Below are 17,030 nucleotides of genomic sequence, written 5' to 3'. Positions count from 1 at the left end.
TTATTGTTTTACCATTCACTGTGATAAATACATCAATTTAAATTTCACTTCTGAGTGAAACCTATTCCAAATTCTACCTGATCTTCTACTAAGGAAGAGGAAACCACAGATTATTCTCTAACTGAGGTGTCAGCACATAAGTCTGAACAAATGGTTCACAAATTCTAAACGCAGTTGACTCCGTTGAGCTCTGCTTCCTCTGATGGGTAATAATATGAAAAGGTGTCTATGAAGGGTTTCACACTTTCTAAACAAAACCTGCTCTTCAGCCAACAAGTCTATTTACAGAACTGATCCAACGGCTGCTCAAAACTCTTCCTTCCTACAACCCACAAACCTCCCACCAACCTCCTCGACAGATGCAACAGTCCGTATTCAAGCCTGCACCTTCAGTATCCCACAGGCTATGCTGAAAATTACAAAACTGTATTTAAAAAAAAAAAAAATTAAAGCCAAATCCAAGCAGTTTCCAAGTCAGGTGATCAGAGGAGATGCTCTTACAATACAGATTAGGGATTTTTCTGTTCTTCCACATACTTGCTGCACAGTCTTGAGCCATGCAGCTCTCTCTCCATTGTAAAGTTGTGACTTCACACAGCAAGTGAACCTGTGCAGCTGTGCCTGCAATACACCAACCAGATTTCTTCAGTACAACTGGTGACCAGGTGAGACAGCAACCACAGTATCATTCAACAACTTCTCAGGGTGCTGTACTCTGAGGAGTACACAACGTTACATGGTACAATACAGAGATGCACACCCATCTTGTGAGCTACAGACACCAGAAAACATGGCATTTGAGAAATCCCTGGGTGTGAGAAAGAGCAGAGCAGCCACTAGTTCTCCATAGTTCATCAGGGAGGATGATCTTGAGATAAAGACCAGAGACTTGTAGTTAGAGTGTTCAACATCCTGGTCTGCTTTTTCCAAAAGGCCTCCTACCCAGTGCAGTTTTTGGACTGTGCAGTTTATCTCAAATTAAGCACAGGTGATACTGATCTGCCTTCCAGAGATGTGATAAAGGGTAATTTATATCAAGATGGACAAACACCAAGACTACAGTGAAGGAGCAACAGAAGCAGATCAGACTTGTGTCTTACTCTGCAAGTTTAGTGCATTTGAACAAGTGCCCTCAATACAGGGAGATGAAAAATAAGGCAGAACTTCCTGGGGCAAAAGGATGGAGTGGGAGAGCCCTACTCAAGACAGGGAGAGGTAAGAAGGGGCTGGAGCAATATAGCAGCACACAGTCTATTTGAGCTTAAATAGGAAGGTCACCAACAATTGATTTTTCATTTGGCAACTGTAATGAATGACAGTTTAAAATTCAGTGTGCTCCACCCTCTAAAGTGCTTTGTCACCCCTCCATAATTTTTTCTAGTCACTGTCTCTGAAAGCACATGGTGGCAAAAGGCAAGAATGCAGCCCCAAGAGCAGGCTTGTACCACTGAAAAACAAAGTTTGTGGGGAACATGGAGGGAAGGCAACCTAGGGAAAATGGTGCTGAGAGTCAGAGGTGAAGTGGTAGGGGGAAACAGCATCGTAAATTTTGGCTGGAAACCACAATTAATAAATTCTGGTTCTTCACTAGTGTTAGAGAAATTAAGGTCTTGAGAACTGAAACTTTTCAGTCCTGCCCAACCCCACAAACACAGAACTGCTGCTGCAAAGAAAAGGAAGTTTAATAGCTTGGGTTGAAGATACGAGTGATAGGATCTGCACTTTTTTCTATTCATGTTTACATATCAACAACCCTTATTAAAAATATATTGATGTCCCCAGCAGAACTCAAGTTTAGCTCCAGTATTTATTTTTCCTTCTATGTCTCTCATCCATCAAAAATCTCAGGTTGGCACACTATATTTTTAAAGCTAAGTGTCTCCCTGTTAGGACCAGGCCTGTTTATCTCTGACACACTGAATCCAGCACCTACTAACAGCAGCCAAGACACCATCTGTGATCTGGCAGACACCACTGATACACTACTGACACAGTATTGCTAATTTTCTTTGATCACGTCACTGCAGCAAGCTGAAATAGGTTTCAGGGCACTTCTATTAATTGTTCTCTCACAGCATCAGGACAAATAGTTCATATACACCTCACTTGGGCTCTGTGATTCTTTCATCTTTTTAGTCACACTGATAGCTCGCCACATTTGTTTTGTGTTTTTTTGTATTTCCATCAGACATCTCAGGGCATTGATTAGCAGCAGCATGATGATTTCTGAGATTTTCAAGGCTACTACAAGCATCTCCATCCCGGTAGATTTTCAAAAGCTGTCAGGAGAAGGTCCTGACCAATCTGATCTATCTTTGAATTTGTCCTGGCTTTGCCAAGAGGATTACACTAGAGACCTCCAGTGTCCTTTTCAGTCTAGATTGCTCTGTGCTTCTTTCATGTCTATTTGAAAGAGTGGCATTTTGGCCTTAAATAGATTACTTCTAAGACTGGGAGATCCATGCCTTTAACTGCAGGCTCAAGAGGGTAAGAATCATAGATTAAAATTCCATCTCAGGGCCATCGAGAACCAAATCTAAACCAAATTTCATATAATTACACAGTTTTACACCAGGGAAGCATTCCTGTGATTTTATAAGCAGCCATGTTCCTCCAGACAGAGAAAATGCTCTAGGAAAGCATTATGCCCCTCTCTGTCCTTCCTTGACAGTTAAACATTGCCTATACCCATAAACCTCCTTCCTTTCTTAGTTATGAGACTAAGTTGCAGAAAGTTAAGATGGTAGAAACTGGACTCAGCTGGTCTGCTCAGCATTGTGTTGTATGATGCACTGTGGCACAAGGTCTCTCAATCTAGCAACATCCAAGCTAGGGCCACGGGAAGACCCAGGCTCAGCACTGTAGATCCCTTTTATTGTATTTCAAGGTGTCATTCACTAGTTACAGAATGCATCCCAAGTGTTGCAGGAAATAGTGGGTGTACATCTTCTGTTACTACACACTGGCACCTTCACATTTGCTTTGCTGTGAATAAACTTGTTTCACATCCAAAAAAAGAAAGCCAAGGGCATGCCATAAGGCATGGTACAATGCCAGGAGATTCTCATGAAAACAAACAAACAAAAAAGTATGTTTTGGCTCCAAGGCCTTTTAACAGACCCATAACAAACCTGGAAGGAGATAAAGCCCTTGTTCTGCAGCTTTCAAGTCAACTGAAGGCACTTTAAAAGACCTTTCTTAGCTGCCATATGGGATACGGGCTGATTCATTCCTTGCTAGGTAGGCCCATCTCCCAGGCAATACCTCTGGCACTGCTGTCATGCAGGTTCAAGAAAATCCTCTAAAGCATATGTGAAACAGTCATTGCTACTGTAAGATCCAGAGAGCAACTAATGGCAGCAATCTGATTACAATCAACATGTTTTTGGATCCTGCTCCACTCAGTCTTGTGATGACGCAAAATGTTCCAGAACTCACCAGCTATTTTAGCCAAAAAACCAAAAAAAACCCCAACAACAAACCAACATAAAAGGGGCCAAGGGAAAAAAGCTGAGTTTTTCTGGGCATAGCTTTGTCACTTATAAACCTGCAGAGACCTTTGCACTGAACTGCTAACTCAGGGGGTAGCAGTGTTTCACAGAGATAAGGAGGAGAGTCACTGCCATTCAACCAGCGGACATATTAGCTGAATGAGAAATTCTCCCAAAAAGTGAGACACCAGCTGGGGCCAGCTTAACAAAATGAACCTTTGATGCAACACCTTCATCTTCACAAGATTTGTGTGCAATAGGTAACAGGCAGCTCCTCAGGAATCCTTGCTCCAGTGGTTACAGGCCATCTTCTAGTTGCCCTCCTCTCCAGTCCGTTCCAGCCCAATTTCTAGGGTTGTTCTGCAAGCACACTCTGGACAGGTATAGGCTGACATTTTTAAGGCTATGCTGCAGCTGTTTCTCACGTGAACAGAAACACCAGATCTCTAACAATCTTGGAAAGGTCTACCCAGATTTCAAGTCCCCCGTCTAACAGCAGTAGAGCCAACCATAAAACCAAAATTAAATTTTCAGAAAATATGAGTCAAGTTTTCAAAATCAAAGGATTGTATTGGTTCTGGTCAAATTTAAGGACCATAGTACTCTGGCTTGGCTGGATCGAGAACTCATTCATTAACTTTGCTTGCCCAGACACAAGCAAATATTGAAGGACTTCTGTCCCCTCCTACCCCAGTGACACTTGCACTGTACTTCTGCAGGCCCATATCCACTTGTCCCACCACCCAGCTAGCAACAGTGGAGTCAACACAATTCCCATTCCTCTATTGACTCTGCAAGCTGCCCAATAATAAATGACGAAAACATTCTTTTTTTCCCCCTTGCCTCCCACACCTGGCTTTTTGGCAGGCTTTTAGTTTGGGGTGGGTTTTTTAACTTGTTTTTCAAATAGTTTCTCCTGCTCCACAGGATGCTTCCCCCATGCCTTTGAGGCCTCCTGCGAAGTACTCTCTGCTGTTTCCAGTTTTTTGCCTGGGACTGTCTACTCGGGGCTGTGGCGGAGCACAGATGTCTGCAGCAGTAACTCAGATGTCTGAGCTGAAATAAACAGAATTTAACACGTGAATTACATTTAAACCAAAGGTTTCAGAAACAAAGGGCATAGGCTATTTTATATGCTAAATCTTGCTAAAATAATCAAGGCGTATCCCTACCCACAGAGGTTAAAAGGCTATCACTGTATCAGTAACCCTGCAATGCTTTTATGTTTCTCTTAATGGAAAATTTTTCCAGAAGCTGAAAACACCTCCTCATGATTTGCCCTGGCAGGGAGTGCATCTCACCATGGGTGGGATGGCATAGTGAGGACTCACCTCATCTTGTATCTGTCCTCACAGGACACCTTTACAGTATCCAAATCTCCAGCTTGTGTGGAAAACACAAATTTGGAGTGCAGCTGTTAGACCGGTACTTCCAGGACACCAGCACTTAAGCCACCAGCACGCCATCCAAAAGGGTTTCGCGACCCCCCAGCCAACCTTCTCAAGCCAGTGCTAGTGCAGGTCGGGTTAAGGCACCTCGCGTTTCCCGGGAAAGCTGCGAGTCCCTGGGGAGTTTATCCCGAGGCGGCGGGAGGACGGTGACACCTCGCGGTCCGACGCTCTCATTGCCTCGGCCAGGGCGGGCCCCGCAGCGCTGCCAAGCCCAACCCGCTGTGGGTTACGGTGATGCTTTCCCAGGGCCCGGCGGGCCGGCTCCTCCCGAGGCTTTGGCTCCGTCCCGGCAGGAACAGCTCCGTGAGGGGCGAGGCCGCGCACAGCAAAGGGAAGGCTCCGGGGTGACCTGGCCACCGCATTCCAGTACCTGAGAGCCAACAAGAGAGCTGAGAGGGGCTTTTTACAAGGGCATGTAGTGACAGGACAAGGGGGAATGCATTCAATCGGGAAGAGGGTAGATTTAGATTATATTTTAGGAAGACATTGTTTGCTGGAAGAGTGGTGAGGCACTGTAGCAGGTTCCCCAGAGAGGCTGAGAATTCCCCACCCTGAAAGTGTTCGAGGTCGGGCTGGATGGGGCTTTAAGCACCCTGGTCTAGTGGGAGGTGTCCCTGCCCATGGATGATCCTTAAGGCGCCTCCCGGCCCGCCGCCACTCCGCGATGCCCCGAGCGGCCCGCGGCCACCCGCCCGCGCATGCGCCGCGCGTTGCCCGGGAGACGGACGCCGTTACCGCTCCCTCAGGCCGCGCCCGCCCCGCCGGAAGCCGGAGTCGGAGTTGCCGCATGGAGCCCACCATGGTGCCCATCCGAGCGCCCGAGCTGGACGTGCCCTACAGTTTCTGCAGCCAGCCCCGCTCCCTGCTCCCCCGCCCCAAGTACCGAGAGCAGTCCAACGCCGCCGAGACGTGAGTGCTGGTGTCCGGCGGACCGCGCCGCCCTCCGCGGGCCGCTGCCCCGCTGCCCTCCGCGCCTTTCCCCTCAGCCCAGCTCCCTGCCGGCCCTTCCCGGGGAGCGCAGCCCCCGCCGCCCTGCCTTTCTCGTGCCCGGCGTGCGGGGGCCGCAACCGGCGCTGTCTGTGCTGTGCCGCAGGGAGAAGGGCCCGCGGCGCTACGGCAACATCATGATCGACCCGAGAGTGGTGCGCGGAAACGCTTTGTCCATTCGCCTCCTACCGGAGGTATGGGGCTTTTTTAGTGTGGATCATACTACAGTTTTGTGGGAAAGTCATAGGGAGGGCAGCAAAGCTGTTCCTGATTTATAATTTTAACTACCGAAGCTGTAATTTTACTTCCAATGTTTCACGTAGTCACAGGCTCTCCAGTTAAACTAGCCTCTAACTGTTTCCAGCTCATTCTTAAAGCATGTAGTTTCATATGAACTTGTGCAGTTCTGATTTTTTCCCTCCCTTTGAGTACTCGATTCCTTCATTTTCCTTCTCCATTTCTTTAGTGTAATGGTCCTGAGCACAAGTCATTACTGGATAATCTGTTATCATATGCAAGGTGTCATCAGGGAGAATTGCAGCTCCTGGGAAATTGAGTCGTGGGGTAGAGTTTGGTTTTTCCTACCATAGAAGCAGAGCTAAATGGTCCAGCTGTATGCAAAAGCTGCTTGTGAGGATGCCAAAGTATTTTGTTTGTATTACTGCTATATACAATAGTATACGATAGTAAATCATGGAATCTTAGAATGGTTTGGGTTGAAAGGGGTCTTAAAGATCATCTAGTTCCAACCCCCTGCCATGGGCAGAGATACCTTCCACTGGTCGAGGTTGCTCAGAGTCCCACCCAAATGTGATACTTTGTTTTCAGAGAATATTTCTACATAGATAATTTGATCATATATGAACTTAAAGCAGTCTGTATTTTTTAAAGCTACTGTTGAAAATAGCTTTGTGTTGTTCAGTAGCTGTTTCTTAGAGTGAATTTTATGTAAGTTTTGTTTAAGAAGTTCAAAACTGATGTTTATCTCAATCCATAGGTAGAGTACTGAATAGAAAAGTTATTGTGAGTTTCTTTTGTTTCATCAGCAATAATTGGTCCTATAATTTTTATCTAGCAAACAATTCTGTTCATAATATGATAACTGGACGTAAGTCTATTTGACCTCTCAAAATTTGAAAACTCTTACTTGTCAGAAAAACCCACACCATTTTAATATACTTTATCTTACAAAGTTCTGTATACAATATTTACTTTCACATAACAAATTAATTAATTAATTACTCAGTGTGAGATGCCATTATTATGTGCCTGTAGGCAGCTAGCATTACTTACTAATTTCATGCCATACAGTCTTTAAGTCAACTGAAAATATGGGGACAGGACCCAGTAAAGTAAATCCAAAATACTAGATAGCTAGCATTAAAATCAAAGAGCAACCTTCATTTTTCTGTAGAGGCAATTGAGTATCATTTTCAAGTACAAAGTTTATTCTGTTTTGTGGGTGTTTTTCTTCTTCACCCCTGCTCAGAGTACCCAGCCCAGTACCCCTGAGGTTAAAAAGCAGAGGAAAGCACAGAAAAAATTACTGGCCAGAAAGCTTACACACGTGCAAATCCGACCAGGAACGCCAGAGCCTGTGGAAGGCAGAGAACATGTTCATGTGCAGACAGGTAGAAGGCTGCCTTTTTTTCATATCTGTCTGAAAACAAAAACTTGCTGATCTATATTCACTTGCTAAATTGGTGATGAAGTTGGATACAAGGATAAGTTTAAATCATAGAATGCTGGAATCAGAGGTTCTAAACTTGTTAATTAGTGACATTTTCCCAGAAGGTCTGTTTTTCAGCGTACATTCTTGAACATTAATCAAGACTTCTTCATATATTTCCATTTTCAGTATAATCAGAGAAGTTTCATATATGCTTAAAATTGAAGGTTTTAAAACTTTTGCTTAAGGTGAACTACTGACCTATGCAGCAAACTGACCTGTGTTTTGAGAGGCCTTTTTTTAAACTTTATAGATAACATTTTATTGCACTCTTTGGATGTAATTCAGAATGTAGAGTCATCAAAAACAGTTGAGAGATAAAATAAAAAGAATCCCACTTTGAGTATTCATTGTGCTTTTGTTTCTAGAACTGTATTTGGAAGAGATTAGTGATCGGATAATAGAGGTTGATGGAGAGTGTCAAACAGATGAATTTTTGGACAGACCACCCACTCCACTCTTCATACCAGCCAAAACAGGAAAAGATGTGGCCACACAAATAGAAGAAGGGGAGGTATGAAGTCAGGTCCACAAGTGCCGTCAAAATATATCTCCCATACAAAACACATTTTTGATACAAAATTGAAATAGAAACAGAAAGGAACTAATCCTCACAGAACATGCAAAAAAACCCCAAACCCAACTCACCAATGTCTGCTTTGAGGTTAAGTGTAAAATTAAGGAAGATGTGTCTCCATGTGCACTGGTTCTGCTGCTTTCAGCTATGAACTACAGTGTTGAGAAATGCTCTCTTCTGTAAAACGTGTCCAGCCCAAGAAGGGACTGGGAACACAGAAATAGGGTCCAGGGAAGTGCTTGGCAGTCCGCACAGGGGCTGTGGGAGGGTGTGTGGTGTCTCACTCCAGCCCACTCACTACTTAGCCCCCAGCAGCACTCATGATTCTCTCTGCCTTAGCTGACACTGGTCCCCCACCTGCACCTGCATTTATCCAGCCGGACTTCAGTACAAGGGCTTTTTTATCCTTTTTCTCCTTGCCAACCCTTGTTAAGAGTAATTGTAATCAAGGGACATTTATCTCTGTTTTTCTGACTCCCATCCTCAGTTGTTTGACTTTGATATTGAAGTTAAGCCGATCCTGGAAGTGTTGATTGGGAAAACAGTTGAGCAGGCTTTGCTGGAAGTCATGGAGGAAGAAGAGCTGGCCCAGCTGTGGTCCCATCAGCGTGCCTTCGCAGAGCTGCGTAATGCAGAGTTGGCTGAATTGCAGCGCTTGGAAGAGCAGGATAGGCGAATCAGAGAGGAGAAGGTAAGCCTTCCTCAGGGCAAGGCCTGTCTAAATGATGTCAGAAGGGAGAAAAACATTTCCAGTGCGGAACGACAAGCTGTGATATAAGCTGGGTATGCCCAAAAGGGTACTGTCAGCTTTGATATACCTTAAAGCATTTTGGTGACATACAGCTGCACTCTGCCACTTGCTCTCGTACAACAGCACCACACCGTTGTGTTTACTTGGAGCAGTCATACTTGAGTGACCTGGTGTAGTTGGACACCTGGTCAAAAGGCCAAACCCAACAGCATTTTCTTCTGTACCTGGTGCAGCTGTTTCTTAAGCCTTTTCATTATAATAACTAAACAAATAGAGTGCTTGGAATTAAGAGAGACACCTAGTCTTTCACACCCAATGCATGCACTACTCTGTGTGCACATGTACATCTCAAGATCGCCAAGTATTATGCTATATTAATAATATTTAGTAAATAGGAATAAACAGAAAAGGCAAGACTTAATTACTTACTATTCATCAGCTTTGTATAATTGTGTGTTCTAATGTTTTCCTGAACTAATTTGAGTTTTAATCTTTTTGTACATGAAATAGGATATAATATTGGAAGATGAAAAGTTTGGGAAATACTTATCCAACTTCATCACATTCCAAGGCCAACAAACAGCTTGATCTGCAATAATAAAGCAAAAAGTCATGAGATTAATGTGTACTAAGGCATCAGAAAAGGGTTTCATTTGGCCAGCTGTGATGCCTTTATTTTATAGACTTGCCATAATCAGAAAAAGAATACTACAGAAATGTGTTTCCCTGTAATTTGGGGGTATTTTAATACTCCATAAATAAAGTACAAGCTTGCTTTCAAGCACTCTTTAATGAAATCTTTAGTGAAAGTCAGAGGCTGCAAATACCAGGTAGAGATCATAATTACCTGTACTTTTGACTACCTTTTTTATTTATGAGACACACACTGTGATAATTCTTCAAAATCTAGATCAAAGGAGTCACAGCTGAAGGCCTCTAAGTTTTACATGCATAATTGCCTTGACAGGAACGTCGCAGACTTGAGCACCTGGAAAAGCTGAGGAAACAGAAAGAGACTGCAGAGAAAGTTGCAGCTCGGGCATTCGCTCAGCGTTACCTGGCTGATCTCATTCCCTCAGTCTTCAACAATCTTCATGCCAGTGGATTTTTTTATGACCCTATAGAAAGAGGTTTGTTTTGTTTTTTTCTTTTTAAATATGTGAGCAAGGTAATATAAAGCTCAAAACAACGATGAAACACAGCATATTGTCCTATTATTTAGAATAATGTCATAAGACTTTATTAATTTACATTTGTGGCTGAACTCATAGTTTTAACACAAACATTATTGATCATCTGTACAAATAGTGAAGAATAAGTGAGAGCTGACAGTGTGACAAAGAGAAGAGCTGCTTTGGAACTGGAGAGAAATAAATGGGTGGTTAGGATTGGGAGAGAGAGAGATCCAAATTGAAGTACATGTATTTTTATAGAACAGACAAATCAGTTTGCCATTCTGAATATTTTGTAATGATTATCAGAACAAGGGAGAAATTAGTCAATTAGAATTGGGCCCAGAAAACAATTTTGGAGTTGTATATCAGTGGCTTCCAAGCCGCTAGAATCAGCAGCACTTCTTATGAGCTACCTTGCTCCATCCCACTTCACCAGTCTCCACATGGGCACAGACCACAGCTTGGGAATGGTTACACTCTCGCTAGGATAAATCATGGGGTCAATGCAGAAACTGAGTGTGGTTTTCAACCAGGGCAGGCTTTGGGATCACAGTGTACAAATAGTATCATTTGAGAAATACACGGGTAAGCAAGAACTCCTTAGTCAGAGAGAACAAATGCTTTCAACAGACCAGAAGCCAAATGTCTTTGGAAAGTGAGGCAGGAAATGTTATTCTCCTGACTTGTTCAGGATAGTTATTTGGATCTCACTAGAACATGGCTGTGTATCTCATCTCTTCTGAGCCCTTCAAGTGTGCCAGACCTCTTTGAAAACAACTGCAGTTGAGAGGACTCTGCTCTGAGTCTGTAATGATGATGAACCTCAGTAAGAGAGGTTGGAGGTAAGAAACCAAACATCATCTGAGAGATTTTGTCTGACTCTTACAGAGTAAGTGCCTTTTGGCAGGGGGGGTTCATCCCTTAATTGTCATAGCAAATAAAAACAGCCACCAAGTCCTGTTGGTCATCCTTTATAAAGTGATGTTTTCTTTTTGTTTCTTCCTGCTAAATTCTTACAGATATTGAGACAGACTTCCTTCCATGGCTGATGTCAGAAGTGGAAGAAACACTACAGAGGAAGGTTCTGGGAAGGATGATGCTTGACTGTAAGTTACCAAATCCTGGAATGTAATCTGGGCTGCCTGATGTTCTTGATTGTTTTTTTGCTGATCAGAACAAATGTCACATTTATATGGTCACTGTGGGTTAAGGTAGTGATGCCTTAAGAGGCCTCCTAGACACAGACTGGACAGGAGTAAAAGAATAAAATAGGTATTTATTTGAAAAGCCTTCAAAGGTACACCCTGGGAGCCACAGGCTATTGCCAAAAATGAACCCCAAGATGGACGACAGGTCACGAGTTCTTCACACCTTTATAGGTTTGGTTCATTTGCATATCAGGGTTAATTCTCCAGTTAAAGCTTCAGTTCAATGATGTAATTTCCCCTCTGCTGGCCCCCCTTAGAAGCTCTTTGGATTATACTTTTTGGGCCTAGGATGGTCTGGGTGACCTTGGAGAGCAGGCCTGGAGAGGCTTTGTTATGTCTACCTAGCACAAGTGAGCAGAAACTAGCAAGCTACAAGAAACCTCAGAGTTACACTCTAGGCAGTACAGAATCAGGAAAATATAAAAGTTAAAACCTAGGCATCAGTAGGAGGTGACATTTTAGGAAAAGCTCCAAGTACCCATGGCTTTTTGTGTTGGGGGTTTTGTTTATTTGTGTTTGTTTGTTGGTTTGGTTTGGGTTTTTTGCTATATTAACATCTTTTAATACTGGAAAACTACTACTACATACAAGTAGGTAACTGATACTCAGCTGAAACAATGGAAGTGTCAGTCATGCTGCACTATCCACTCTCTTCTGGCTTTATACTGTTTGAGATGTGTTAATGCTGGGAGATACAACACATATGTCAGGACCAGAATGGTTAAAGAACACAATTGTTTTTTTCTGCTATAAAGCTTCTACTTCCTCTGTGTTACCCAGCCACCACTGCTGTAGTGTTCTCTGTAGTGCACCTGCATGTGCTAGTGGCAACCGAAAAACCCACCTTGTGTACTGCCACATATATACCATGAAAGTCTCTTAATCTGCTTGTGTAAGCTCCCAGGGCTATGGATTATTCTCCTGCATGAAAGGAGGATGATGGCAGGCCATGGTTGACTAAAAAGTGAGGTGACCAATATTTTTCATCAAAACAAGGGCTTACCTCCTTATCAGTCAATAATCATGTCCTTGCTTTTGAAATAGATTGAAATATCAGTCTTCTTTTGGGCTAGTTCAAACTAAATATTTGGGCTCTTTTATTAGTTCAGAGGCTGTAGTTGAAACACCTGAAAAACCTGGACTCTGTCTTGTGTAGAAGCACAAAAGTATGGTGTATGTGTGCCCAGCAGTGTGCTCCTAGATCAAACCACTTTTTACAGTTGCATCTTCATTCCTATAGTTTTCCTCTTGCTGGGATTTTGGGTTTGTGTTACAATTGTGTTTGCTTCCTTTGGGTTTATTGTTAGTTTAATCAGGACCCTGAACTTTATTTTTTAAGGTATAATATGATTTGGACAGTTACAGCTTGTCTGTTAGGTATTTTATGCTGATACATGTGCCAGTAAGTACACTCAAGGATCACTTCTTCATGTAGCTCTTCAGAAGGAAGGGAAATTTCTCTTATTTTAAGAAAAAAATAGTCTGAGTACTGAATAAACATCCTAAGGAGAACGTTGCTGCAGGATACAGTATTGATGAGAATATCTATAATTTTCTTGTTAAATCTGTTTAAGTTTTTAACCAGATATCATTGTCTTGCTCCAGTCCTAAGACATACCTGGGGCAGGCCAGTAAGTAATATAAGCAGCCCATTTGCTATTTATCATCCATATTTCCTGACTTATACCCACTCACCCACTGTAGAGTAAACATCATCTCTGCAAAAGGAACTGCAAATCATATTCCTCAAATTTTGTAGAGGATATTTAGTGGCTTCTATATCCTCTTATGTAGAAACATAGGGAAAGTCTCTAAAGATCCATTTTTAACCTATTTGAATGAAGACGGCCCAAAACATCACCTTGTGTGTAACGTGACTAGTCCTTGTTTGTGGGGGGGTGACCTGCTCTGGGAGCAAGAAGCAACTGTGAGGAAATCAACAAAAATATCCAAGTGCACTCTTCCAAATTACTGCTGTGAGTGTAAACCAATCATTTGGCTACAGCAGCTGAAATGTTTTTTCTCAATTAGGTATTCCTTCATTTTTAGAGTTACTTCAGGGTTCTTTCTCTATGTAAGGATTTATAGGTCAGTAATGTATTAAAAAATCTCAAATTATAGGGTTTTTCCTCCATGTTTGTTAATGGTGGCTATCTCTGTTTCAGCCTTGATTCGTGTGGTGGTTGAAAAACGCTTAGATGAATTTAGCCATCCACCTCCATCTGATCAGACAGAGGCACCTGCTGAAGAGCCCAGGGCAACAGATGCAGCTCCCCAGGTGTCTGGTGAGGCAGATGCTGCTGACCAACCAATTGCAGAGAAAGAAGAGGCTGACCAACCTGTTGCTGAGGAATAGCCTTCAGATTCCACCTCTTCTCAGTTAGAATAATCAGGTCAAGAAGGAGCACTGGATTAGGAAACTGAGTGACAAACAGGCAAGTCATCAAGTAAATGGAGACCAATGGCTTAGAAACAAGGAATTAATTCCTATCTATTTACAGGTATTGTGCCCTAGTCATGCTGAAGGATTAACCTAAGCAACAGTAGAGCATTAAAACATGTTTTCCATATGCTGGAATTGCTGACTTCAGGCTGTAAGAATCAAGAGAGAAGATACTAGTGCAATGAATGGCAGGGAAATTTTGTCTCCTTTTACGCAATCCAATCCATCAAAAACCTGGGAGGTTTATGGTTGGAAAGAAATGCTGTCCCACAGCCTGTGCTAGAAGGTTGTGAGAAGGATGTTGAGCGCATCATAATAACCTTTGCAAGTGCTTTGATAATGTTCTTGGAAGAATATTTCCTTGCTTTCCTTATTTTGAAAGGTAGTTACTACAGCAATTAAATAAACTGCTTTTCACTCGTGTTAGTCTTTCCTTTCCTCACACAAACTTGAATGGACATCTCAGCAGTCAATAGAGCCAAAGCAGCTGTTCCTCAGGCTTGTCAGGTTCAAAGAGTTACCCGCCCCTGGGAATTTCTGCCTGCGCAAAATCCTCCTTAGCATCCTCTCTTAGAGCCCCTCCTGGAGGTGAGGGGCTGGAACTACATGCTAAGTCCAGTCTCGGTTTTCTTTGTAATCGTTCTTTCCTGCCGCTTCACTGGAAGCAGTACCAGACATGACTGACAAAATGTGCCTTCACTGCCACGTGTAGTTAGTTGTCTGTTCACAGGCCAATTCCACAGGTGGGGCAGTCCCCCTCACAGAAGTACATCTGTGCTACTTTGCAGCAACACCGTTTCCTTGCTGGGTCAGTGTTCCCAGGAGCAGCTGTCCCCGGCAGGCAGGTAGGGCCGCAGGGTGGACAGCTCTGCGCCCACGGTGGCACGGGGGGTGCACGGGGGTCTGCAGCTCCTGGGTGTGCGTGCAGGGGGGAGCGGAGAGAGGCCAGAGGGAGCTGGCGCTGCAGGCACTAGAGGGCAGGACAGCCCACGGCAACCCGGCTGGAGAAACGGGTGGAAAGACACTGCTGGCGTCACCTATTGCACGTTGCACACCCTGCACTAGCGACACCCATCTCAACTTCCCTCCTCTGCTAAACCCCAATGGTGTCGAACTTTTGCAAAATTTACTCATTTATAACGTGAGGAGCCAACTTTTGAATCAGCCGGTGCAGTCCACACTGGCTCATAGAATGATAGAGTAGTTTGGGTTGGAAGGGGTCTTACAGATGATCTAGTCCAACCCCACCCCTGCTATGAGCAGGGACACCTTTCACTAGGTCAGGTTGCTCAAACTCCCATCCAGCTTGGTGGTAACGGAAAAGGTGGGATCATCTCCGCGGGGATGACCCGTGAGAGTACCAGAAGAAACAGCCACTGATCGCTTCAGGGGACGTGCACCCACTGCCCTCCCCTTCGGCCTGGGGGGTGCGAGTCTGCAACTGAACCCCAAGTCAAGGAAGCAAAGCCGGGACGTGTGTGCAGGACATTCTAAGTCCTGTGAAGTGCCTTCCTAGGAAGTTGTTAACCACCAGCAGTGCAGGTCACGGCGTTCTGTGGATCCTCACCAGTACGGCCAACTCCGTGGCCACGGCAGAGGCAGTATCGGCGGCCGGACAGCCGCGGCACTCGCGCTCCGCTAGAGCAAGTTTCCCGGCAGCGCCGCCGCAGAGCGAGCGCTCGGGCACCACCGGCGGCGGAGCTGCACGCCCGCGCCGCCGCCGCGCTCCGCTCGGGGTTCGCCCCCCGCCCCGCGCTGCCCCGGCGCTCCGCAGGGGCGGAGCGGGGACGGGACGCGGCGCGGCCGCCCCTCGGCCCGGCCCTCCCCCGGCCCGCCCGCCGCCGCCCCGCCGCCAGGCGTCTCTCCGGGGCCGGGCACTGCCGCGGGGACGGGAGGAGCCGCTGCTGCCGCCGCCGCTGCTGCGCTCCCCGGCCCGGCGCTGGGGGAGCGGGCGGCGCCCGCGGAGCTGGGCCATGAGGTGAGCGGGGCCGGCGTGCGGGGCCGGGCCGGGGGCGCTCCGCCGTCCTGCAGCGGTGCCGGGGCGCTCGGGGGAGCGGGGGGCCCGCTCCGGGCAGGGCGCTGGGGGCGGGCGCCGAGCACCGGGACTGTCGGACCGGGCCCGCCGCCGCAGGAAAACTGTGCCACAATGCGTCCGCCTTCAGGAGGAGAGTTTCGTCTTTACTTATTTATTTTCCGCTGGTCTCCCTCGACTTTCCCCACGCCCCGGCTGCCGTGCAGGCTCTCCCGCTTGTTCTCCCGCAGCGCCGTGCACCGGAGCCCCGGGATGGGCTCTCGCCCCGGCCTCTCTTCCCTCTGGGCACAGAAAGGCTGCAGGACCGGGAATTTGGTGGAGGAGGGGACATCTCCTCATCTCTCCTTCGTGCCTCTCTCCAGCCCCACGGCCCCCACGGGGCTTTCAGGGCACAGTGTGGGGCAGCGGGCAGTGCCGTGACCCGCGTCCGGCGGTGGCACCCCGTGACGAGAGACTCGGATCATGGTCCGGGAGGTTTCTTCCCCCGTGGAAAAACTTATACGGCCTCAAAGGTGCTCCCGCCTCGCACACGGGTCTCGACGCCTGCATCAAAACCCCCGCCGACAGAAGCAGCCGCAGCACGGTTTGCACAGTTTTCCCTCTCTCTTCAGCAGGCTGACAGCTTGCCGAGGTCAAGCCTTGAGCTGTCATTGACTCCTACGGGACACACGACTTTTTTTTTTTCCTGTGGGGAAGACGAATATACTACATTATAGGATTTGGTTTTTTTCTTAAAGTGCCTAACTTGGTTAAAATTTAACTTTCAGTTGTTTTTTATTTCTCTGTTAAAAGTTTCTATCCCTTAGTCAAATGACAGTTCATTTTTTAGAAAGGTGGATTTTGGACAGCCAGACTTTTCTCTGAGGGCTCTTGCTTCTCCTGTTTGACTTCAGCACAGCAAGTAGGTTCCACCTTACAATGGATGGCCAGTAAGGCAAACTGCTTTTGTAGAAGATATTTAAAGTAGTTGATGAAGAGCACAAAGTAGTAGCTGTCTTTAAAATGTGAGTTTACACACAATCTTCCCACCTCAGCTGATATTTTTAATTTATAAAGGACTATATAGGACAGAATCCAAGCTATGTTTTTGGGTGCACGATATATCTACATACATATTTGTCTGTGGCCACTTCATCTAACATGATGGGGATCTTCATGAATAAATACAAACAATACATATGTTCTC

The 17,030-nt window shown here is 45.5% G+C and overlaps 2 protein-coding genes and 1 long non-coding RNA gene across 6 annotated transcripts in view; 2 read left to right on the top strand and 1 right to left on the bottom strand.

Moving 5' to 3' along the window:
• Window positions 1–1,664: 1,664 nt before the first annotated feature.
• LOC109144717 lies at window positions 1,665–5,913 on the bottom strand. The gene is made up of 3 exons (XR_005604296.1): window positions 5,826–5,913; window positions 4,823–5,312; window positions 1,665–4,547 (listed from the first exon to the last, which is right to left on the bottom strand). It is a non-coding gene; the product is annotated as an uncharacterized LOC109144717 (long non-coding RNA).
• Window positions 5,200–14,234, top strand: RSPH3 (radial spoke head 3). Of its 4 annotated transcripts, XM_039569919.1 has the most exons (8): window positions 5,590–5,851; window positions 6,036–6,123; window positions 7,419–7,560; window positions 8,027–8,172; window positions 8,723–8,926; window positions 9,954–10,116; window positions 11,181–11,267; window positions 13,535–14,234. In XM_039569919.1, exons 1-8 carry the CDS (start codon window positions 5,607–5,609, stop codon window positions 13,723–13,725), a joined length of 1,266 nt encoding a protein of 421 aa, XP_039425853.1. In that variant the 5' UTR covers window positions 5,590–5,606; the 3' UTR covers window positions 13,726–14,234. The 4 variants fall into 4 exon arrangements, with proteins under 4 accessions (XP_039425854.1, XP_039425853.1, XP_010405047.3 ...); XM_039569920.1 differs by lacking the exon at window positions 7,419–7,560 and having other exon boundaries at window positions 5,200–5,851; XM_010406745.3 differs by having other exon boundaries at window positions 5,626–6,123.
• A 1,455-nt stretch (window positions 14,235–15,689) lies between these two features.
• Window positions 15,690–17,030, top strand: part of PLAGL1 (PLAG1 like zinc finger 1) — a 48,617-nt gene continuing 47,276 nt past the window's right edge. The window contains exon 1 of the mRNA XM_039569573.1: window positions 15,690–15,790. The gene's annotated coding sequence lies outside the window, so the exon portion shown is untranslated. The remainder of the gene's footprint in view (window positions 15,791–17,030) is intronic.

The sequence above is a fragment of the Corvus cornix genome, chromosome 3 (genome assembly GCF_000738735.6).
Source record: "Corvus cornix cornix isolate S_Up_H32 chromosome 3, ASM73873v5, whole genome shotgun sequence".
NCBI classification, from domain to species: domain Eukaryota; kingdom Metazoa; phylum Chordata; class Aves; order Passeriformes; family Corvidae; genus Corvus; species Corvus cornix.
The sequence above is the reverse complement of the archived record's forward strand: the minus strand, read 5'-3'. Positions and strand labels throughout refer to the sequence as shown.